Source organism: Megascapheus bottae, chromosome 17 (assembly GCF_031878675.1).
Source record: "Megascapheus bottae isolate mThoBot1 chromosome 17, mThoBot2.hap1, whole genome shotgun sequence".
NCBI lineage: Eukaryota > Metazoa > Chordata > Mammalia > Rodentia > Geomyidae > Megascapheus > Megascapheus bottae.
In genome coordinates, this window is record NC_143525.1 from 12501339 (window position 1) to 12524577 (window position 23239).

A 23239-nucleotide genomic window follows, 5' to 3' on the forward strand; every position below is an offset into this window, starting at 1 on the left:
TTACAGGGCTGCGGCGGGGCGGAGAGCCGAGCAGGAAGGGCTGGAGCAGGGCTGGCGCGCGCTGGAAGGGCTCCCCGGGGGAGACCGAGGGCGGAGGCGTGGGGGCGGAGCCGCCGCCGTGCGTGTCGGAGAGCGGAGGGCCGGCCGCCGTGGCGCGCGAGCGGGCTGACGCAACTGGCCCAGGCTCTCCCGAGCCGCGGGGAGGACGGGGCGGGCGAGCGGGCGGGGGGGGGGGGGGGGGGGGGGAGAAGAGAAAGAGCGAGGGCGCGCGTGCGCAGTGGCGTGGGGAGGAGCAGGGACCTGGCAGCGGGCTGCAAGGCTTGCGAGCCAGCCGCGATCCGGGCGGGCGGCGGGCGCGCGCGCACCATGGGGGAGAAACCCGGGACCAGGTAAGGGAGGTGGGACCGTGCCGCGGGGCGCGGGCGGCCGCCGCGGCTCGGCGCGGGCGCTGCGGGGCTGAGCAGGCAAGGGCACCGGGGAATCGGGGGGCTGGACGCCCGATCCCCAGGGGGCAGCCATCCGGGGCCGCCAGCTCCGGTCCTTGAGGATAATGGGAGGTGGGGGCGCGTGCTCGGACTCCGGCAGAAGGCGAGGCCCGGAGGGGATCAGGAGGCCGGCGTCGGGGGTTCTCTGGGAATGGCGGGGTCAGACCGCTGGGTTCGCCCCTGCAGGCTGCGATGCAGGGGCGGAGGAAGGAGCAGGTGGCTGACCCGAGGGGCTGTGTGCCCGGAGAGGGGATGCGGCGAGGGGAGTCCCTCTAAGAACCCGTGCCAAACCAGTAGAGAGCCTGCTGCCCCCACCTGTCCCGAGGGCCAGGTGCTCCGGCTCCCAAACTTCTGCCTTCCTTGGGGTTGCTAAGAGCAACAGCTTCATCTTGAGAGAGTAGTGTGTCACGTAGTGACCCTCCCTGAAATTGGTCGAAAACCTCTCCCGGGGGGCTGGCGGTGTTGGGGGGGCACTATATGCCCCGAGCACGCCTCCACTCCCCGGATGTTTTCTGTGCAATCAAGGCGCCTTCCTTCCACTGACACCCCGAGTTCTCTTTTTTTTTTTTTTTTTTTTTGGTCTCTAGCAAGCTCTGCTTCCTGTTGTGACCCAACACCCCTTAGGGGCAAAGGGATGAATGCCTTGAGTTCTAGGGGAATAGGGGCAGAAGAAAAGGTTGAGGCCATACGCTTCAAGCCAGAGAGGATCGGGAATAGCGGCCTGGTCCCGCCGAACATCATCATCCATCCCATCACTCCCCCACTCATGGAGGATGAGAACCCATCAAGACAACCAGTTATCTAAGAAAAATGGGTAGCTTCCTCGATGAGGATTTAAACATCCCAGAGAAAGGAGAAGTAACTGTCTTCAGGAAGGCCCCCAGTTTCCGTTCTGTGGGTCAGGGAGGGGGGACAGATGGACCAAAGAGAGCCTGCTGACTTGGCACAATTCTCTCCACCCTCACCAAATTCTGGGCCACAGGAAATGGAGAGAATAGCAGGAAATGCAAAGGGTATCTGCTTCAGCTGACACCCTCACCCCCCGCCCCAACACCCTCTGGGCCCCACCCTGGTCATTCTTATAGTCTGCTTCTGTGGTCAGTCTGGATACATACACCCTTCTTGTCCTCCCTACACTAGCAAGAGGTGCTTGGGTTAGGTTCCAGAGGACAGGTGCCCTGTAGTTGCTCCAGGCCATACTATAGTTGGCCAACTCATTGTGGCTATCAGCCCTCTGCCAAGGGCTCCTAAGGGAAGGCTTCAGTAGGACAAAAGGGAGAACCAGAAGTGGAGGGGAGAGCCTAGACGATGTCACAGCAGTTAGCCTCAATATAGGACAAAAGGTTGCGTATTCTAACTGTCACCATGCCCACGTCATCCATGCTTCTTTATTGGTTGGGGGTACTCAGGAGTGTTGCCCCATTCTCTGGCATGGCATTCTAAACTGTTAAACTACAGGAAAGAAGAAACAAGTAGAGTTGCAGTAGAATTCAGGGTGATAGAGTCAGACAGTTGGGCATCCTTCCCAGGATTGGAAGGAGTAGAATAAGATATTGCCTTACCCTCCTACAAATGGGCAGAGTCTAGACTTAGATTGTTTTAACACCTGGGTAAAAAAAATCAACTGGATATTAACTGGGTGCAGTGGCTCATGCCTGTAACCCTAGCTACTCAGGAGGCTGAGATCTGAGAATCATGGTTCAAAGCCAGCCTGGGCATTAATGACCATGAGACTCTTATCTCCAATTAACCACTAGAAAACGGGAAGGCTGTGGCTCAAGGGGTAGGGCAGTAGCACCCAGGCCCAGAGTTCAAGCCTGGTGACCAACCAAAAAAAAAAAAACAAAAAAGGAAAGGAAAGAAAATCAGCTAGACAACCATGTTGCTACCAGTTGCAGAGGATAGTGAGATTGGTTAGTGATTAAGAACAGGGACTGAGAGCTAGACTGCCTCTGTTTCTGAGTTCTACCAGTTTCAATCTCTGGGACATCAGACAATATTGACTTCTCCATGCTTCAGTCTCCTCACCTAAAATATGAGTATAGGACCACCGTCATTGGATTGTTGAGAGAATTGAATAAGGTATTCACTTCAAACACTTCAGAACAGTGCCTGGACATTGATTGCGCACCACTAAATAAAAATCAGCATTATCAGCTTTGTCATTTGGCTATGGCTTTCAAACGATCTCAGCATACAAAGTCCACCAGAGCTCAGTCTACAGAGGGAGACAAATGAAACATAACTGCCTTTTGGGCTACCAAACCACAAGTAAAGTGTGACAGTGTGACAAGAACACTTACCCTCTCCCCCTAAAAAACAAAGTGACTAGGATTGGGTTGGATCTATATCCAAAAGCAGGAGATATTTGAGGCTTTTATAAATTGCTGAGTATATCAGAGCTTAATAGAATAAGATCAAACTTGGGTACCACTTAAATGACAAAAATGATCTGAGAGGGCAAAAGTCAAGGCCATTGCTTATCCATGTACCCCCGCTGTCACTGGGACTGGAGGTCAGGTGGAAAGATGGATCAATCTGACGTAGATACTGCAGCCATCTCATTTAGGCCTACTCTGGAAGGTGGAGGAACTTGCATGTTCCTAGGGCAACAGGTGGCCATTACTGTGGAAGGAGGGGGACTAGTTTGGGTGGACCAAGACAAGTGACTTCAGAAGTGTTTTATAAGAAATGTGATGTAAGGCTGGAGATGTGGCTTAGTGGTAGAGTGCTTGCCTAGCATGCATGAAGCCGTTGGTTCAATTCCTCTATACCACAAACAGAAAAAGCTGGAAGTGACTCTGTGGCTCAAGTGGTAGAGTGCTAGCCTTGAGCAAAAGAAGCTCAGGGACAGTGCCCAGGCCCTGAGCCCAAGCCCCAGGACTGGCAAAAAGAAAGAACTGTGAGGGAGACCAAGTGCCAGAGGCTCACAATGTAATCTTAGCTACTCAGGAGGCTGAGATCTGAGGATTATAGTTCAAAGCCAGCCTGGGCTGGAAAGTCTATAAAACTTTTATCTCTAATTAATCAGCAAAAAGCCAGAAGTGAAGCTCAAGTATAGAGCATTAGCTTTGAGCAAAAAAAGCTCAGGGACAGCATGGAGGCCCTGAGTTCAAAGTTGGCACACACACACACACACACACACACACACGCACACACAAAGAAAGAAAGAGCTGGGTGCAGTGGCTCATACTTGTAATCCCAGCTACTCAGGAGGCTGAAATCTGAGGATCAAGGTTCAAAGTCAGCCCAGCACTAAAAAGTCTGAGAGACTCTTAATTCCAATTAACCACTTGGAAACTGGAAGTGGTGCTGTGGCTCCAGGGACAAGCTCTACAGCTCAGGGACAGTGCCCAGGCCTAGAGTTCAAGCCCCACAACTGACCAAAAAAAAAGAAAGAAAGAAAGAAAGAAAGAAAGTGTGGGGGTGGGGGAAGAGAGAGATAGAAATATGAAGGACCTTCTGGAAAGATGTTGGGAGGTTATAAAGCTTTAAACCAGTAATCTAAGGTGGGAGGGGTAAAGTCCTGGTGTGGGGTTCCCTGCTGAGTCTGAGGGAGGCAGTGGGGTTTCCCTTTCTGTTTTGTTAGGGTCTTCAAGAAGTCGAGCCCTAACTGCAAGGTGAGTTACCCATGGGGCTTACCCTTTGATCCTCCCTAGGCCCTACCAAAGCTCAGCTTGCCCCTAGATGAGACAGTCTTCTACCCCTGGCTCCCCACTTCCTGTGACAGCTAAAAGCTGACTTCCTTCCCTCAAGCCCCTTGCTGCAGAGGCTGCTCAATCTGAGCCAGCCACAGAGGGGGACAGGAGTGGATCCCTAAGCAAGACCAAAGGGAAGGGACTAGAAGCAAACTCTGTTCCTCTAACCTTAGCAGCCTGGGGCTGTTAACAGTCCCTTGCCCCTCCCCCAGGCTATGGCCTGTTTATTCGAGAACCCCTGAGGGGACCTAGTGAGGCTGACAGCTGCTAACCAGCTGGTCCAGCAGTTCTCCCTGAGGACACACATACCCAACTGGTGAGTTGAGGTGTGAAAAGCAGTAAGGGAACAGCTAAAAAGCCTCACTTTGGTTGAGTGATCCTTACCTTCCAACACTACGGGGAGAAATTTCCTTTCCCCTATCCCAGTCTGGGGAGCCCAAGGCAAGATTACAAGGGGTCTGTTCCCTGGTCACCATCCTCCCCAATCTTCCCTGTTAACTATTGACATCCTCAGCTCACCGTGTACTTGGGCAAGCGGGATTTTGTAGACCACCTGGATAAAGTGGATCCTGTAGGTAAGTTTGTCCGGAAAGGGACAGCTCATCCCCTAAGGGAGAGGTTGGAGGGGGGTGGGGAATTGAGATTCCTGAGCCCAGGCTTGGGGAAATGAACCTGGATGCCCCTTCCCTAGATGGTGTGGTGCTGGTGGACCCTGACTACTTGAAGGACCGAAAAGGTACTGGCTTCTAGTCCAAGAACCTGAGGGGAGGGGGAAGTGACGTGGACCAGCATTGGTAGGTAGGTGCCCCAGAGAGATGGGTACTGAGGCAGAAAGAGTCTGGCATGTTCGTGTTGCCTAAGGGAAGGGAGGGATCTGGTATAGAGGTACTACTCTTGCTTGCTTTTTTTCTGCCTTCCTCCCTTCTCTTCCTCCTCCCCTTCTTCCTCCATGCCAATACCGGGGTTTAAACTCAGGCCTGAGCACTGTCCCTTAACTCTTCCACTCAAGGCATTTTGCCACTTGAGCTGCAGCTCCACTGAGGGGTGGTTCATTGGAAATAGGCATCTCCCGGACTTTCCTGGCATGGCTGGCCTCAGCCCTCAGCTTCCTGAGTAGCTAGGATCCCAGGCGTGAGCAGTGGGTGCCTGGTTAAGGAGTTACCTCGCGTCTCTTTTTGCCAGTGTTTGTAACCCTCACCTGTGCCTTCCGCTATGGCCGAGAAGACCTGGATGTGCTGGGCCTGTCCTTCCGCAAAGACCTGTTCATCGCCACCTACCAGGCCTTCCCGCCAATGCCCAATCCACCTCGGCCCCCGACCCGCCTGCAGGACCGGCTGCTGAGGAAACTGGGCCAGCATGCTCACCCCTTTTTTTTCACTGTGAGGATCTCTCCTACCCACGACTGGACATGAAGTCTGGGATGGGGTTGGGCTGAAGGGCAGAAGACCCCTGTCATGGACAGACCTGAGAGAAAGTCAGAAAATTGTCCCTAAATGTCCCTTCAAGGTCACCACTCGTTCAGGCAGCATCCTCGCTAGGACCCCTCGCTGCTTCCAGTCTCACTTGCAGGTGCCCTTCAAGTTGAGATTGGGAGGAGGAGTTGGGGCTTTCTGAAGGGACTAAAACCTCCCCCCACCTCTTTCCTCTGCCACAGATACCCCAGAATCTGCCCTGCTCAGTGACGCTGCAGCCAGGACCAGAGGACACAGGAAAGGTATGGGAGGAAAATTTCTGAAGTGGCAGAAGCAGAGGCCTAAAGCTCAGTTGAACTGCAAAGAGTAGTCTGGGGACAGCCAGGTGTCCCCTGTGGGTGCTGCCCATTACCTGCATGCACCTGAGGGCTCCCCATGAGCAAGTCTCTGCCACAGCTCGAGTGGAGGGAAGGAGGGAGGAAGGAAGGGGTGTGGTGGGGTTGGCAGCAGAAGCCTTGGGTAAGATTTGACCTTTCTTCTCCCTTCCTGAGGCCTGCGGAGTAGACTTTGAGATTCGAGCCTTCTGTGCCAAATCACTAGAAGAGAAAAGCCACAAAAGGTGAAGGAAATAACCTCCTCTCTGGTTTCACCACTCCCGCCCTACTTCCTAGAGCCTCAGACCCTGGTGAGAGTGGAAGTGAGGGGTACCTGGAAATTGAGCCACATCTCTACCCCCATCTTCTCCCCCTAGGAACTCCGTCCGTCTGGTGATCCGAAAGGTGCAGTTTGCCCCAGAGAAACCTGGCCCCCAACCTTCAGCTGAAACCACACGCCACTTCCTCATGTCTGACCGGTCCCTGCACCTCGAAGCCTCCCTGGACAAGGAGGTGGGGAAGTCAGTGGGTGACACCAATGCCACGGGCAGGCCAGATCCATGGGGGGTAGGGGGCCTCAGGCAAGATAGTGGTTTGCCTTGCTGAGTGTGGAATTACTATGGGCTTAGGCTGGGGTGGGGAAGCACAGTTGAACCTTGGTGGGGAGCACCCCAGGAATGAGACCAGTTAAAAACAAAAACAGCAGCAATTCATATGACTCCCCCCTCCCTGCCCTTCAAAAGCTATACTACCACGGGGAGCCCCTCAATGTCAATGTCCACGTCACTAACAACTCCGCCAAGACCGTCAAGAAGATCAGAGTCTCTGGTAGGAGGTGGGGGAGAAGGACAGGGGAGGGGGTGGGGGGACCCCTGCATAAGTGACTTCACTGCAGCCTCTACTCAGACCATAACCCCATGTGTAAAACCTCCCAGGAACACAGGCTATTCAAGAATGATAAAAGAGCAGGCCCTGGCCTTCCCTGGTAGGGGAAGTTGGGGGGGGGGGGAGGGAGAGGCTCAAGCATGACCTGGACTGCAGTGCTCTGTAGTCTGTGCTCCATCTAGAGCTGTTTGATGCCCCTCTCCCACAGTGAGACAGTATGCCGACATCTGCCTCTTCAGCACTGCACAGTACAAATGTCCCGTGGCACAGCTTGAACAAGAGTGAGTATCCCAGGACTGGGGACAATATGAGGTGGTGGCTTCATTCCTTCCTGAGCCATGTCTCCCCTACAACCACTTGGCTCTGAGCTACTAGGTATCCTTGAGTAGGCAGGGCCAAACCCTTGTAATCTGTATCCCAAGGGTCAGTGAAGGAGGTAATATTGCTTGCTGTCCCCTCCTAGCCCAACACCTCCAAAAGTCTTGTCCCCTTGTCCCCAACCTCTCAGTGACCAGGTGTCCCCCAGTTCCACATTCTGTAAGGTATACACCATCACCCCGTTGCTCAGCGACAACCGGGAGAAGCGTGGCCTTGCTCTGGATGGGAAACTCAAGCATGAAGACACCAACCTGGCTTCTAGCACCATGTGAGCCTGGGGCTGGGGGTGGGGGGAGGGGGGCTGTGTGCCAGGCTGGGGCTGAAGTGCCAGGGACGTATCAGTGAACAAACAGACAAGCTCTCACATTGTAGAAGAGGAAGGCTAGACAGTCAGCTAAATGGTAAAAACATACAGCGTGTTGAGGGACAGACAGGGTGGGGGGATGTTGATTTTTAACTGGGCGTTCAAGGAAGGCGAATGATGAAAGTGGTCAGGATGTGGAGGGGAAGAAGGTTGCAGGCAGACAGACAGGATGGACCCTGAGGGGCTGAGGGATTACAAGATGGTATTGTGTAATTAGGCATGAGCAGCCCCAGAGGTCCAGACCTTCACAAGGGCTGGTTCTCACCCCTCCTTATCTGATGCCATGACACTGAGCACACTTACACAAGCACACCGCAGGCCTGGAGGCCAGCGTGGTAAGCAGGAACCACAAAGAGAAGTAGGAGGAGATGGACCCACACATGCATGCTTTTACATATGAGACTCCAAGAGGTTTGGAACAGGGGAAACCCCAGGGCGACCTCTGCTGGCAGGGTTGCATTGTTGCAGCTACTGAGACTCCAAAGCCTAGTTTCTAGGGGGGGTTTTTTTTTTGGTTTTTTTTGCCAGTCCTGGTCTTGAGCTCAGGACCTGAGCACTGTCCTTGGACTTTCTCAAGGCTAGAGCTCTACCACTTGAGCCTCAGCACCACTTCTGGCTTTTTTTTATGAATGTGGTACCGAGGAATCGAACCCGGGTCTTCGTGCATGCTGGGCAAGCACTCTACCACTAGGCCAAACTCCCGGCCTAGGGTTTTTGTTTTGTTTTTTGCTAGCTCTAGGTTTTGAACTCAGGGCCTAGATGCTCTCACTTAGCTTTTTTTCCACTCAAAGCTGGTGCTTTATCACTTGAGCCACACCTCTGTTATTGGCCTTTTGCTGGTGAATTGGAGGTAAAAGAGTCTAACAGACTTTTTGTTTTTGTTTTTTGTCCATCATGGGGCTTGAACTCCGGGGCCTAGGTCTTGCCCTGAGCTCTTCAGCTCACGGCTGCCACCCTATCCCTTGAGCCACAGCTGCACTTCCAGTTTTCTAGTGGTTCATTGGAGATAAGAGTCTCTCAGTCTTTAGTGCCCAGGCTGGCTTTGAACCGCAATCCTCAGATCTCAGTGTCCTGAGTAGCTAAGATGACAGGTGTGAGCCACCAGTGCCTGGGCAAGTTTGTAGTCTTGCTCAGAATGCCAATGGGAGCCAGGGGAGACCTGGGTGATGGAGCACCAGGTCCTTGACCCGCCCCCCTGCCATCAATTGCAGTGTGAAGGAGGGTGCCAACAAGGAGGTGCTGGGGATCCTGGTGTCTTACAGGGTCAAAGTGAAGCTGGTGGTGTCTCGAGGCGGGTAAGTGTGATGGGGAGCCAGTTGGGGAGGGGTCACAGTGGTTCTGATTCCTCCTAGTCCTTGTCATCTTCACACAGCCTCTCCCCTCCTCAGGGATGTCTCAGTGGAGCTGCCTTTTGTTCTTATGCACCCCAAGCCCCATGAACACATCACTCTCCCCAGACCCCAGACAGGTGAGCCTTCCACCCACCCCAAGCCCTGCAGGGGAGGCTTGAAGCAGGGCTATAGAAAAAAAAATACTCTGGTCCTTCCAGTGCCTGCCCACCCCCCTTCTTCCCTTCCTCCAGCCGCTCTGGAGACAGATATCCCTGTGGATACCAACCTCATCGAATTCGACACCAAGTAAGAAAGCGCGCCTTGCCTTCCAGTCACATGCAAATCCACTCTTGTACTTCCCGGAGAGTTTTGTTCCATTTGGCAGGGGTGAGGGCAGGGAGGTCGGGTGGTGATGTGTCAGGTCCGATGCCTTAGGAGACACTCCTGTCTGTCTCTTCGTGCACACACACCCCCAGTTGCTTTTTGTTCATACTCCTCTCCCCTGGGGATGAGCGTGGAGGGGGAGGTTGAGAAGTGTTTGCTGCCCTCACCTCCTCCTCTGTCCTTTCTACCACCAAGCTATGCCACGGACGACGACATTGTGTTTGAGGACTTTGCCCGCCTTCGGCTGAAGGGGATGAAGGATGACGACTATGATGACCAGTTCTGCTAGGAAGGGGGGCTAGAAGAAGGGAGAAGATGGTGCTGGGAGAGGTAGGGGCAGGACCAAGATCCCACTGGGAGAGAGGGGTGAGATGGAATGTCCCATTTTTTCCCCCTTCCTTCTTCCTTCTCCACCCAGCAGGTTCCTCAACTAACCCCTCAGCTCCCTCTCTCCCCAAGATACACACTGGACTCATCGCTTGTGCAAAGTGGGCATTAATCTTTTGACTACATACAGCTCTGTTTCCCACACACATATCGTAGGGTGGCAGGCTGGGTTTTACACCTACGTGTTTTACAAGGGGCCACTGAACACAAGGACAGTAGCAGAGTGGGGGAGGGAAGAACTCCCACATTCAGCCTCGTGCCAGTACATCCCTCCTGTCACCATCTTTGCCTGCTATTCCTTCAACATGGGACCCTGTGGGGGCAAGGCCATTTGTTTGTTTCCTAACATAAAGAAGAAAATAAACCTTGTAATAGGTATGAGTGTGTGTGTGTGTGTGTGTGTGTGTGTGTGTGTGTGTGTGTGTGTGTGTGTGTGTTCTGTAGCATTTAAGATGTGTAGTGTTCATCCGGGCTTTTCTGCACCACAGGGCACCTGACACTGGCTATCAATAAATGCTTATTGAATGATTGTACGGTGCCTGTGTTCCAAGGTAAACACTGAAACTTGATTTAGTCAGTCCATACTCAAGAGTACAGCTTGGTAAAGCCACAGAGTAAACCTAAGCCGGTGGCAGGAGGAATAACTAACTTCCTTGCACACGAGGTGCTCCCTGGAGTTGGGCAAGGCAGGTGCTCATGACGATGACACTGTGGCTTGACCCACTCGGGTTTGTTTCTACTGCTCTTCATGGTTGCTCAAGCAGTACACAGTTGGGGCTCAGTGGAACCACATTTGCATGCCTCGCCAGACAGACGCTGCCCAAGTGATGTCTCTGTGGCATTGGTATTTCCCTTTGAACGGGGAAGCCCAGGCTTTGCAGCCTGGAGTCATGTCATCATGTGGCAGTGGGCCCAAGTCCTAGCAGCTGTAAAGATGTCCCCATGACTATTTTGATGAATTGTATTAAGGCCCTCTGAGGCTGGGCTCCCGGGGGTCACGCCTGTAATCCGAGCTACTCAGAAGTCTGAGATCTGAGGACTACAGTTCAAAAACAGCCCAGGCAAGAAAGACCATGAGACTTAACCACCAGAAAACTGGAAGTGGCATTGTGGCTCAAAGTGGTAGACCTTTGAACAAAAGAACTCAGGGACAGCACCCAGACCCTGAGTACAAGCTCCACAACCACAAAATAATAACGATTCTCACTTTGGTCATCAGCTGTGAGGCCTACAGGTGACCTTTCTCTTTTTCACTTGTACAAAGGGATTTTATCAGGCACTTACATACATGCATAGAAATTTGAAAAATTCACCCCTTCTACTACTTGAGCCACACCTCCACTTCTGGCTTTTTGGTGGTTAGCTGTGAATAAGATAAGTCTGTAGAAGCTGGCTTGGAACCTTAGTCCTCAAATCTCCACTTCCTAAGTAGCTAGGATAATGGGTAAGTCACTTATGCCCACCTCAATTTCTCTTTATTTTATATTTCTTTAACATTTTTTTTGTCAGTCATGGGTCTTGAACTCTGGTCCTGGGCGCTGTCCCAGAGCTCTTCAGATCAAGGCTACATCACTACTTCTGGTTTTCTGGTACTTAATTGGAGATAAGAATCTCAGACTCTCATACCCAGGCTGGCCTTGAACCTTGATCCTCAGATCTCAACCTCCTGGGTAGCTAGGATTATCAGAGTAAGCCACCTGCACCAGTTTACTTTTTCTGAACTTTCTTATTCTCCATCTTTAAGTTCCCTTCATTCTATGAGCAATCTTGGTTTGAGTCTATGATGTACCATAGGGAACAGAACTAAATATGGAGTCATTTCCTAGTTATTGAACTACATTCCCTGTGTCCCAAGGAAAAGGATAAGAACTATAAGAACGTGAGAGAGGGGATGTGACCTCAGCTGTAGTTTGGGGACCATCTCCTTGGAGGCAGTGACCTTTAAACAGGAAAGTGAAAGATGAGTAGGACTTTGTGACAAGCACATTCTAGACCATAGCAACATCACATGTGCAAGGCCAAGAGGAACAGCATATTCCAGGAACTCAGACCAGGGCCTGGGATAGCTAAGCAAACCCAAGATAGGTCCAGACAAGGCTGTTGAGGCAGATGGAGCAGCCCATATGGGCCCTTCATCTACAACAAGGCTCTAGAAATTTAATTAAATTATGACTGGTAAAATGGAGGAACCATTCTTTCTAGAACCTTCCCCTCCAGCATCTTTGACCTCTGAGCTGGTGGACCTCAAACTTTTTTTGGGGGGGGGGTGTCATCCCTGAGCTCTTCAGCTCAAGGCTACCACCCTATCCCTTGAGCCACAGTGCCACTTCTGGTTTTCTGGTGGTTAATTGGCTATGAGTCTCATCAGTGCCCAGGCTGGTTTTAAACCGTGATCCTCAGATTTCAGTTTCCAGAGTAACTAGGATTACAAGGGGTGAGCCACCAGTACCCGGCTTCCCAATTCTGCTCTCCACTCCTGGATTGAAGTCAGAGGGTTGCAAGAATCATCTACAGGGGGCCAGGAGTTTGGCCTTGTGGTAGAGTGCTTGCCTAGCATGCACGAAGATCCAGGTTCAATTCCTCAGTACTACATACATAGAAAAAGCCAGAAGTGGTGCTGTGGCTCAAGTGGTAGTGGTAGAGCCCTAGCATTGAGAAAATCCAGGGGGAGTGCTTAGGCCCTGTGTTCATACCCAGGACTGGCAAAAAAAAAAAAAAAAAAAATGGAGAATTGCTGGTTCAGTTGAGTAGGTGAAATATGGTATGACTTGAATTTTAATTTATATTTATTTGATTATGAGTGAGAATGAATGCAATTTATTGAGTTGATTTTTTTTTTCTTTCTTTTTTTGAGGGGAGGGAGGGATGCTGTATTGGTGATCAAATCCACGGCCTCACATACTCTAGGCAAATGACCTGCCAAGGAGCTAGCTACATCTCACTCTTTCTTCTTAATGGATTGTCAAGAGTTCTTCATGTATTAAAAAAAAAAGCAGCTAGGGAAGTAATTCAGTCATATGGTGTTGGCCTAGCATTCCCAAGGCCTGACTTTAATCCCCACCACCGCAAAAAGGAAAAAAAAAACATTTACTCTTTGTCACATACAACATTTTTCCTAGTTTGTCACATCTTTTGCATTTGTATCTAGTTTTTTTTGTTGTTGTTTTGTTTTGTTTTTTTGCCAGTCTTGGGCTTGAGCTCAGGGCCTGAGCACTGTCCTTGGACTTTCTCAAGGCTAGAGCTCTACCACTTGAGCCTCAGCACCACTTCCAGCTTTTTTATACGTATGTGGTACCGAGGAATTGAACCTGGGTCTTCCTGCATGCTAGGCAAGCACTGTACCACTAGGCCAAATTCCTGGCCCCTGTATCTAGTTTCTCTTTAAAAGCACATAACTCAGCAGCATTTTATACAATCTATGTTGGACAGCAATCACCTTTAGTTAATTCCAAACTTTTTGTTTGTTGTTGTTACTGAGATAATATGTAGCTATGTAACCCAGGCAGGCCTGAACTCTCAATCCTTGCCTCAACATCCAGAATGCTTGGATCAAAGAACATCATTTTTCTTTTGGGTGTGTGTGTGTGTGCTTGAGCTTGAACTCAGGGCCTGGACAGTTCGAACTTCTGGCCTTTTATTGGTTAATGGGAAATAAGAGTCACCTCACAGACTTTCCTGTCCAATCTGGCTTCAAACCCAGATCCTCAGATCTCAGCCTCCTGAGCAGCTAGGATTACAGATGTGATCTGTTGGCACCTACACAAAGTCCTTGGCACTTATGTTTCTTTTCAATTTGAAACTTGTACCATTTTGAGACTGTTTGTTTGTTGGTTGGTCATGGGGCTTGAACTCTGGGCCTGAGCACTGTCCCTGAGCGCTTCAGCTCAAGGCTACCACCCTACCCCTTGAACTACAGTGCCACTTCCCATTTTCTAGTGGTTAATTGGCGGTAAGAGTCTCACGGACTTCAGTGCCCAGGCTGGCTTTGAACCTCTATCCTTAGATCTCAACCTCCTGAGTAGCTAGGATTACAGGGGTGAGCCACCGCACCTGGCGAGACTACTTTTTTTCAAGATTTTGTCAACCACTCTCTGATCATCCATTTTTTCCTCCTTTGTGTTATATGTTCTTGAGTCCCCCCCACACCCCACGCTGCCCCTGGGCACTTGCTTGCTGTAAATTGAGGACTGATAAACACTGCCAGAGAGAAAACAAAACAAGAATTTTTTTTTTAATTGAGGTTCTGGGATTTAAACTTAGGGTCCTGCTGCTTAAGTCACCCCTGAGCTTTTATTTTGGGGGACAAGGCTAACACTTTACCACTTGAGCAACAGCTCCACGTCTGCTTTTTCCTGGTTAACTGGAGATAAGAATCTCACAGATTTTTGTGGCTCTCACAGAATTTCTGATTCTAGCTAGCTTGGAACTTCTTTCCTCAGATCTCAGCTTCCTGAGTAGGTCGACTCAGGCACTGCAGGCATGAGTCACTGGCACCCAGTTCCTCTATCCATTTTTATTCTAGTTATTTTTGAGATAGGGGGTTTTGTTTTGTTTTGTTTTTGGTCCAGGTCAGTTTGGACTATGAATCATCCTATTTGTGTTTCCATCAGTAGCTGGATCCCAAGCTAGACTGCACCACCATGCCCAGATTTTGCTATTAAGATGGGCTCTCAGACATTTTAGACTCGGCTGTCCTGGAACCATGATCCTCCTGATCTCAGCCTCCCATGTAATGAGAATGACAGTGGTATGCCACATGACCAACTATTCTAGCTACTGGGCAAATAGCTGGAGTTACAGACCTGACTCATTGGCACTCAGCTAATTCAACAAATATGTATATTTGTGCGTGTGTGTGCGTGTGTGTGCGTGCGTGCGTGTGTGTGCGTGTGTGTGTGTGTGTGCGCGCACGCACTGGTACTGGGGGTTCAACTCAGGGCTCTGGGTTTCTGTCCCTGAGCTTCTTCACAAGGCTAGGCTAGTCCTCTACCTCTTGAGTCAGAGCTACATTTTCAGTTTTATAGTGGTACAGTGCTTCAGTAGCATGTACAAACACCGGGCTGGATTACTCCATACTATAAAACAGAAAAAGCTGGAAGTGTCAGGCCCTGTGGCTCATGCCTATAATTCTAGCTACCAGGAGGCTGAGATCTGAGGATCGAGGTTCAAAGCCAGCCTGGTTAACTAGAGACTCTTATCTCCAATTAACCTCTAGAAAATGGGAAGCAGGACTTGGCTCAAGGATAGGGTGGTAGCCTTGAGCTGAAGAGCTCAGGGACAGCACCCAGGCCAAGTTCAAGCCCCATGACCCACAAAAGGAAAAAAAAGAAAGAGCGAGCGAGCTGGAAGTGGCACTATGGCTTGTGTGGACTTTCTGATCTGTCCTGGCTTGTAATCCTCAGATCTCAGCCTCCTGCATAGCTACAATGATAGGTACAAGCCCCCACAGCTGGCTTCAACAACTATTTTTAAATGCATTCTAGATACAAACTTTGTTGGTATCTAGGCACTAAGCACTAGGATTTGAAGCCACAAAAAATTTAGACTGCCGGGTGCCAGTGGCTCACACCTGTAATTCTAGCTACTCAGGAGGCGGAGATCTGAGGATTATAGAGCCAGCCAGGGCAGGAAAGCCTGTGAGACTCCTATCTTCAGTAAACTACTCAAAAAAGAAAAAAAGCCTTAAGTGGAGTTGCAGCTCAAGTGGTAGAGCACTAACCTTTTACAAAAAGAATCCCAGGGAGGGCACTCAGGCCCTGAGTTCAAGCCCCAGAACTGAAACAAGAATAATAATAAAAAAAAATGATAGTCTCAGCCAGGTGTAGTGGCTCATATCTATAATCACAGATGGTAAGCTATAGATAGGAAGTTTGCAGCCTGAGACCAAGCCTAGAAAAAAATACACAACTTGGCTAGCAGCATAGCCTAGTGGTAGAGTGCTTGCCTTGCATGCATGAAGCCCTGGGTTTGATTCCTAGGCATCACAGACCCAGAAAAAGCCAGAACTGGTGCTGTGGCTCAAGTGGTAGAGCTCTAGCCTTGAAAAAGCCCAAGGACAGTGCCCAGGCCCTGAGCTCAATCCCCGCAAATACAAATACACACATATATACATTATCTCTAATCAAAACTGGGCCTTCCATGCTTAATAACTTCTTGCTTTTTTTTTTTTTTTTTTTTTTGCCAATGCTAGGGCATGAACTCGGGGCCTGAGCTCTGTCCTTGAGCTTTTTCCTCAAGACTAGCACTCTGCCACTTGAGCCACAGCACCATTCCTGTTTTTTTTTTTTCTATGTATGTGGTACCAAGGAATCGAACCCTGGTCTTCGGACATGCTAGGCAAGCATTCTACCACTAGGCTAAACTCCCTGCCCCGACTTCTTGCCCTTCTCCATGTTCATTACCTTCCTCTTCTGTTCTCACCCTAATTTTCTACCTTCCTCATAACTACTCCCACTTGGACAGAGATTAGGCAATGAGGGATGAATGATTTCAGTGTTGGGCCTCCCACTGACAAACACTGACATCTATACCAATTTTGTGCCACCAAGGTTTAAGACACTTCTCCAGTGCTTATAGCTCCCCTCCCACTGAGAGATCTGGATTATCAAGCCACTTCCTTCTCCTCAGTCTCTGTTTCTGGGTTCTTCCTCTATGGTAAATAAACCCGTCTAAGTCTCTTCCACTGAAGGGAGAAAAGAAAGAAGGAAACTAAAAGCCAACTTCTCATAGTTTTTATTATTGTTGTTGTTATCGTTGTTGTGGGGCTTGAATTCTAGGCGTGGGCACTGTCCCCGGGCTCTTCAGCTCGAGGCTAATGCTCTACCACTTTGAGCAAAGTGCCACTTCTGGTTTTCTGGTGATTAATTAGAGATAAGAGTCTCTTAGACTTTTATGCCTTGCTAGCTTGAACCACAATCCTCAGATCTGTCTCCTGAGTAGACAGGATCATAGGCATGAGCCACCAGCACCCTGGCTTAAAGGCGAAACGTCTCTAGAGGCGGCACAGGTGGCTCACGCCTATAATCCTAGCTACTCAGGAGAGTGAGGATTTGATTCAGAACCAGCCCAAGCAGAAAGGTCCACAAGACTTTTATCTCTAATGAATCACCAAAAAGCCAGAAATGGAGCAGTGGCTCAAGTGGCAGAACATGAACATTGAGCACAAAAAGCTCAGGGACAGCACGGGGTCCCCAGGACTGGTACCAAAATAGCTGAGGCTGGCTTCGAATTGTGAGCCTCAGATCTCAGTCTTCTGAGAGGCTAGGATGACAGGGCCGGGCCCCCAGCACCTGCATTTCTAAACATACCTATTTTGCTTCTTCTCAGTTTTTGTTTTAAGAATCGTCTACTGACTTTCCACCTCTGGGGGTGACAGTGGAGCCCTTTTATTGCCTTTTCTTCTATCAGGAAATGATTTCCATCCTGCTTCTGCTCTTCTCAAGAGAATCCTGTCATTTGAGATTGGATCAATATGCTGTATCTAATTATGCCTATGCAAAGATTATTTACAGTTGAGTCATGTACTATCTTATAATAGCCTTTCTCTTAAGTAATTTTGTTTTTCTCTGAATAATGATCTTTTAAAAAATGTGCTTCTTCTCTGAACGTATCACTTATTGAGCCTTGTCTCCTGAAAGTCTATCTGGGACTGGAGGCATGCCCCAAGTGGTAGAGCCCTTGCCAAGTAAACACAAGGCCCCGAGTCAAACCCCAATATGGGGGAGGGGGGAGGGAGGAGAGGCAGCTACCTATCATCTCAATTCACTCAAACAAAACAGGTACTGGTACTCATACCAGTAGTTCTAGCTACTCGGGAGGCTGAGCTTAGAGAACTGAGGTTAGAAGTCAGCCTGGGTGAACAGAGAGATCTGAAAGAGTCTTATCTCCACTTAATCAACAGAAAGCTCAAATGGTAAACAACCAGCCTTGAGTGAAAAAGCTAAGCAAGAACATAAGGTCCTGAGTTCAAGCCCCAATACTGACCAAACAACAACAACAAAAACACCGATGTTTATCTCAATTCCTTGAAGAAATCTCTCCAGAATCCTGCTAATAAGAGTGGATGTTTGGCAGTGGGGCTGTGGCTCAAGGGCTAGGACAGTAGCCTTAAGCTAAAGAGCTCAGGGACAAAGTCCAGGCCCAGAGTTCAAGCCCCATGACTGACAAAAATAAAATAAAATTAAAAAAAAAAAAAGAGTGGATGTTTGAGCCAGGCCCAGTGGCTCATGCCTATAATCCTAGCTACTCAGGAGGCTCAGATCTGAGGACCATAGTTCAGAGCCAGCCCAGGCATTAAAGACCAAGAGACACTGATTAACCAACCAGACGTGGCAGAGCACTAGCCTTGAGCTGAAGAGCTCAGGGACAGCCCAGAGTTCATCCCGATGACCAACAAGAGGAAAAAAAAAAAACCAAAAGGAGGGCCATAGTTCCTGGGTCCCGTATCTTTCTCTTCTGGACTAAGTCTAATAACTTGCTGAGAACATATGAACATATGAAAAAAATTTGAAAGCCTCTGCATTTCAATGTCTTTATTCTATAGTCTTCATTGAGAATTTGGCTGTGAGAGCTAGTTAACATCTAAAATCTGTTCTTTTCTGATTATATAATAGTTTAACTGGCTATCCAGGAAAGGATTGAATTTCCCAGAACCCTAGAGGTACAGAAACCATGTACTAACCTTTTCCCAGAACCCTAGAGGTACATGAAACCATGTCCTAACCTTTCTTCAATGCAGTGAGTAAAAATGAAAATGATTTAGGCTGGGTCCTTGGACTGGACACAGCTCTGCGTCCTCCACATTTTTCTTCTCCCCTTTTTCCAGCTGCAGCCCAGGAACAGGAGCAACTCAGCCTTCTTTTATTTTTTTTCTTTTTGTGGGTCGTGGGGCTTGAACTCGGCCTGGGTGCTGTTCCTGAGCTCTACAGCTCAAGGCCACCACCCTACCCCTGGGCCTGGGCATTGTCCCTGAGCTCTTCAGTTCTAGGCTATTGCCTTTCCCTTGAGCCAAGCCCCACTTCCTGTTTTTTAGAGGTTTATTGAAGATTAGAGTCTCAGGTCCTTCTGTGCCCAGGCTGGCTTTGAACCTTGATCCTCAGATCTCAGCTTCCTGAGTAGCTGAGATTACAGGTGTGAGCCACCGCACCCAGCACCACAAAAGTATGTGTGTATACATATATATATATATATATATATATATATATATATATATATATATATATATATATTTTTTTTTTTTTTTTTTTTTTTTTTTTTTGCCAGTCCTGGGCTTGAGCTCAGGGCCTGAGCACAGTCCTTGGATTTTTCTCAAGGCTAGAGCTCTACCACTTGAGCCTCAGCACCACTTCTGGCTTTTTCTAAGTATGTGGTACCAAGGAATCAAACCCGGGTCTTCGTGCATGCTAGGCAAGCACACTACCACTAGGCTAAACTCCCGGCCCCTCCACAAAAGCGTTTATAAGAATTTTTTCATTGAGTCTAGTGTTCTGATATACAGATCTATTTCTCTATTTCTCTCTCTCGCTCTCTCTCTCGCTCTCTCTCCCTCCCTCCCCCCTCCCTCCCTCTCTCCCCCCACCCTCTCTCTCTCTCTTTTCCCTAGTCCTGAGGCTTGAACTCAGGGCCTAAGCACTGTTCTTGGGCTTTCCTCAAGGCTAGAGCTCTACCACTTGAGCCACTTCTGGCTTTTTCTGTGTATGTGGTACTGAGGAATTGAACCTGGGTCTTCGTGCATGCTAGGTAAGCACTCTACCACTAGGCCAAACTCCCAGCCCCTATTTTTCTCTTTTACCCCAAGCATTTAATGGGCCCTTTTAATCCAGAAGCACAAGTCCCTTTTCTCCTTCATCTTGTCTGTGATCTCTCCTACAATATAAGTCTTCTGGACTAATTTCCTTTTCTTCCCATATATTATCTCTTTTCATTTTGCCTCATTTGCAGAGACAGTTTCTCAATTTCTCTTCCAACTCCTAATAGACTATTCATTCTTTTCATCACGGTATGATTTTTTTTTTTTTTTTTTGCCAGTTCAGGGCCTGAGCACTGTCCTTGGACTTTCTCAAGGCTAGAGCTTTACCACTTGAGCCTCAGCACCACTTCCGGCTTTTTTTTTTCTATGTATGTGGTACCAAGGAATCGAACCCGGGCCTTCATGCATGCTAGGCAAGCACTTTAACCACTAGGCCAAACTCCTGGCCCCACGGTATGATTTTTAAAGTGATTTTTTTTTCTTCAGTCCCACCTCCTTATCTTTCACCCTTTTAAAAAAAAAATACAGTTAGGGATATGGGTGTGGTAGCTCACACCTATAATCTTGTCACTCAAGGGGCTGGGCCAATGTGGGTTATAAGATTCTGTCTCATAAAAAAGGAGTGAGACCAGAAAAACTTCAGACCAGCTAAACAACTAGCTGAAGCCACTCTCTTACCTTAACCTCTGTAACTACAGGTAAGCACTATAACCTCCTAACTTCCGTGTGTGTATCTATCCCAGTTCTGGGGCTTCAAGTCAGGGCCTGGAGGCTTACTGTGCCTGAGCATTTTTGAAAGGCTAGAACCACTTGAGCCACAGCTCCACTCCTGGCTTTTGATTTGTTTGTGTTTGTTTTGGTGAGTGGTGGAGCTTGAACTCAGGGCCTTGGCACTTTCCTTGAGCTCTTTGGCTCAACACTAGAGCGCTACCACTTTGAACCACAGCTCTATTTCTGGTTTTCTAGTGGTTAATTGGAGAGAAGAGTCTCACAGACTTTCCTGTCCTGGCTGACTTCAATCACAATCCTCAGATCTCAGCCTCCTGAGTAGCTAGTATTATAGGAATGAGCCACCAGTGTCTGGCCATCTAACTTTTGTTTTTTAAGTATCTCTAACCTAAGAACTCTAAAAGATGCTTTTCCATTAACAGATCATGTTAGAACATTTCTTCAAATATCTAGAAATCCTTTTTCTGTCTACCCATATTTTTAAAAGTGGCCGGCAATGTGGTCTAGTGGTAGAGTCCTTGCCTAGCATGTACAAAGACCCAGGTTTAATTACTTGGCACCACATGCACAGAAAAAGCTGGAAGTAGTACTGTGGCTTAAGTGGTAGAGGGCTAGCCTTGAAAAGCTCAAGGACACTGTCCTTGGCAGTTCAAGCCCCAGTAGGGGCAAAAAAAGGAGTGAAGTGATAGTTGGGCATAGGTGTATCCACCTAGAATCCTAGCACTCAGGAAGCTGAGGCAGGAAAAATGCAAGCGCCAGACCTCCAGTCTGAGGTGGTAAGAAATTAAATGCCCACTGCGGGTACAATCACCACGTGTGGTCTAACTGCTTTGTTGGAGAATGGCCAAGGTTCATTAGGCATTTTCTCTGACTAATCCAATTCCCTTGAGGAGTATCTTCCAGTCTCTAAGCTGGAAAGTATCATTTTCATTGTCAGTGATAGGAACCACTTGGTATGTAAATCTTCACTTAATCTGTTTTTAAATCACTGATCTTACTTTTCAACTGAGCCCAGGTTCCTTCCAAGCTAAAAATAAAATACAAAACCTGTATTGCCCATCTCTAACATTAAAGAAATATTCAGTATTCTAATGGATTGCAGGGAGAGTCCTTACCAAAATACATACAATCAAGCAAATCTGGAAGTCTGACTGTGTCAAATAACCCTCCCATTTCAATACCACCGTCACCCAAGTTGTATTTGGTGCCACTAAGTTAAGGGCAAATCAATTTGCTTCCCAAACTTTCTTCACTGTTGGCTTAGTTCACAACTATAATGCTAATCAGCTACCACATAGCCTCTGTTTGCTGGCTTCTATCTAGTCTTCCTATTAACTTGCTCCCTTTCTCTTTGACCACTTTTTGCTGGGTGCCAGTAGGCCACCTCTATAATCCTAGCTACTCTGAAGGCTGAGATCTAAGGATTGGAGTTCAAAGACAGCCCAAGCAGAAAAGTCCCCTCGAGACTCCAATTAACCACTCAAAAACATCAAGTGGAGCTGAGGCTCAAAGTGGTAGAGCACTAGCCTGGAGCAAAAGAGATCAGGGGTAGCCCCAGGCACTGAATTCAAGCCCTAATCTAATCCCACCCACCCACCCACCCCCTCATCCATAGGTGGCTCATGCCTGTAATTCTACCTCCTTTGGAGGCTAAGATCTGAGGACTGGTTTGAAGCCAGCCAGGAAAGGCCATGACTCCCATCTCCACTAAAATACAAAAAAGAAAAAGAAAAAAGCCAGAAGTGGTAGAATGCTAACCTTAACTACAAAAGCTCAGGGGCAGTGCCCAGACCCAGAGTAAATCACACACACACACACACACACACACACACACACACACACACACACATTATTAGGATCTAGGGAACTATGAAGCTCAATGCTAGATCCATCAAATGTCCAAGTGTCTTGCTTGGTGGGCAAGCATTTCACTACTAAGCTACAACCCCTACCCTGTTTCACTTTTCCATTAGGGTCTCAAGAGTAATCTCTATCAGGTGCTTGTAGCTCATACCTGTAATCCTAGATACGCAGTAGGCAGTGGACAGGTAAAAGTCCCATGAGACCCTTATCTCTAACCACCAAAATGCCAGAAGTGGAACTGTGGCTCCAGGGGTAGAGCCTTGAATGAAAAAGGAAAAGGATGGCACCTAGGCCCTGAGTTCAAGCCCCAGTATACACATGCACACACAAACACAGTGTTTTGTTTTGTTGCGGAGGGGGGGGGCGGGGAGGTGGGGATTGGTGAGTCATGGGGCTTGAAGTTGGCCTGGGCACTGTCCCTGAGCTCTTCAACTCAAGGCTACCACCCTACCCTTGAGCTAAGCCCCACTTCCCATTTTCTAGAGGTTAATTGGAGATAAGAGTCTCAGGTCCTTTTGTGCCCGGGCTGGGTTTGAACCTTGATCCTCAGATCTCAGCCTGGGCTGGGTTTGAACCTTGATCCTCAGATCTCAGCCTCCTGAGTAGCTAGGATTACAGGGATGAGCCACCACGCCTGGCTTTGGTTTGTTTTGGTCATGGAGCTTCAACTGAAGGTCCGGACGCTGTCCCTGAGCTCTTCAGCTGTAAGCTAGAGCTCTACCACTTTGATCTACAGCGCCACTTCCGGTTTTCTGGTGGTTAGTTGGAGATGAGTCTCATGGACTTTTGTGCCTGGGCTGGCTTTGAACCCTGATCCTCAGATCTCAGCCTCCTGAGTCGCTAGGATTACAGACGTGAGCCACTGTCACCTGGCTTCACCTCATTCATCTTTATCCCCCAAGCCTAGCAACTACTAGATAACTAGAAACGAAAAGAGGAAAGGGCTGTGAGGATCCTGCACCTGCTAAGATATGGATAATCTCCTGTGTAAGCTGGTCGACTCCCAGAAGCTTTCTGGAAAATAATTTAACACTCACCAAGTCAAGCTTCCCTAGGGCAGGACTGGGCCCGAGGAAGACCCTCTAGTTGCCATCACCATCACTTAGACATTCTTGCAGTATAAGAGTCAGTGAAAATGGACAGGTCTGAATAGCCTCAGGCCAGGAGCCATTGGACCTCAAGTGGGCTGCTGTTGGAGGTG

At 48.9% G+C, this 23239-nt stretch overlaps 1 protein-coding gene across 2 annotated transcripts; it reads left to right on the top strand.

Moving 5' to 3' along the window:
• The first annotated feature begins 278 nt into the window (after positions 1-278).
• Arrb2 (arrestin beta 2) lies at positions 279-10227 on the top strand. 2 transcript variants are annotated; one of them, XM_090349774.1, is made up of 15 exons: positions 279-389; positions 4075-4105; positions 4698-4758; positions 4875-4919; positions 5366-5562; positions 5838-5897; positions 6147-6214; positions 6347-6482; positions 6713-6797; positions 7063-7135; positions 7363-7500; positions 8808-8891; positions 8985-9064; positions 9146-9233; positions 9507-10227. In XM_090349774.1, exons 1-15 carry the CDS (start codon positions 367-369, stop codon positions 9598-9600), a joined length of 1263 nt encoding a protein of 420 aa, XP_090205900.1. In that variant the 5' UTR covers positions 279-366; the 3' UTR covers positions 9601-10227. The 2 variants fall into 2 exon arrangements, with proteins under 2 accessions (XP_090205900.1, XP_090205901.1); XM_090349775.1 differs by having other exon boundaries at positions 9179-9233.
• The last annotated feature ends 13012 nt before the right edge of the window (positions 10228-23239 follow it).

What these genes read in the sequence shown, in the direction of transcription:
- Arrb2 (XM_090349774.1), top strand. Translation starts at nt 367, where the DNA reads ATGGGGGAGAAACCCGGGACCAG. An exon ending in GGATAAAGTGGATCCTGTAG is followed by an intron (nt 4,759 to 4,874) that starts GTAAGTTTGTCC and finishes CCCCTTCCCTAG; the next exon opens with ATGGTGTGGTGCTGGTGGAC. An exon ending in GTGGCACAGCTTGAACAAGA is followed by an intron (nt 7,136 to 7,362) that starts GTGAGTATCCCA and finishes CCAACCTCTCAG; the next exon opens with TGACCAGGTGTCCCCCAGTT.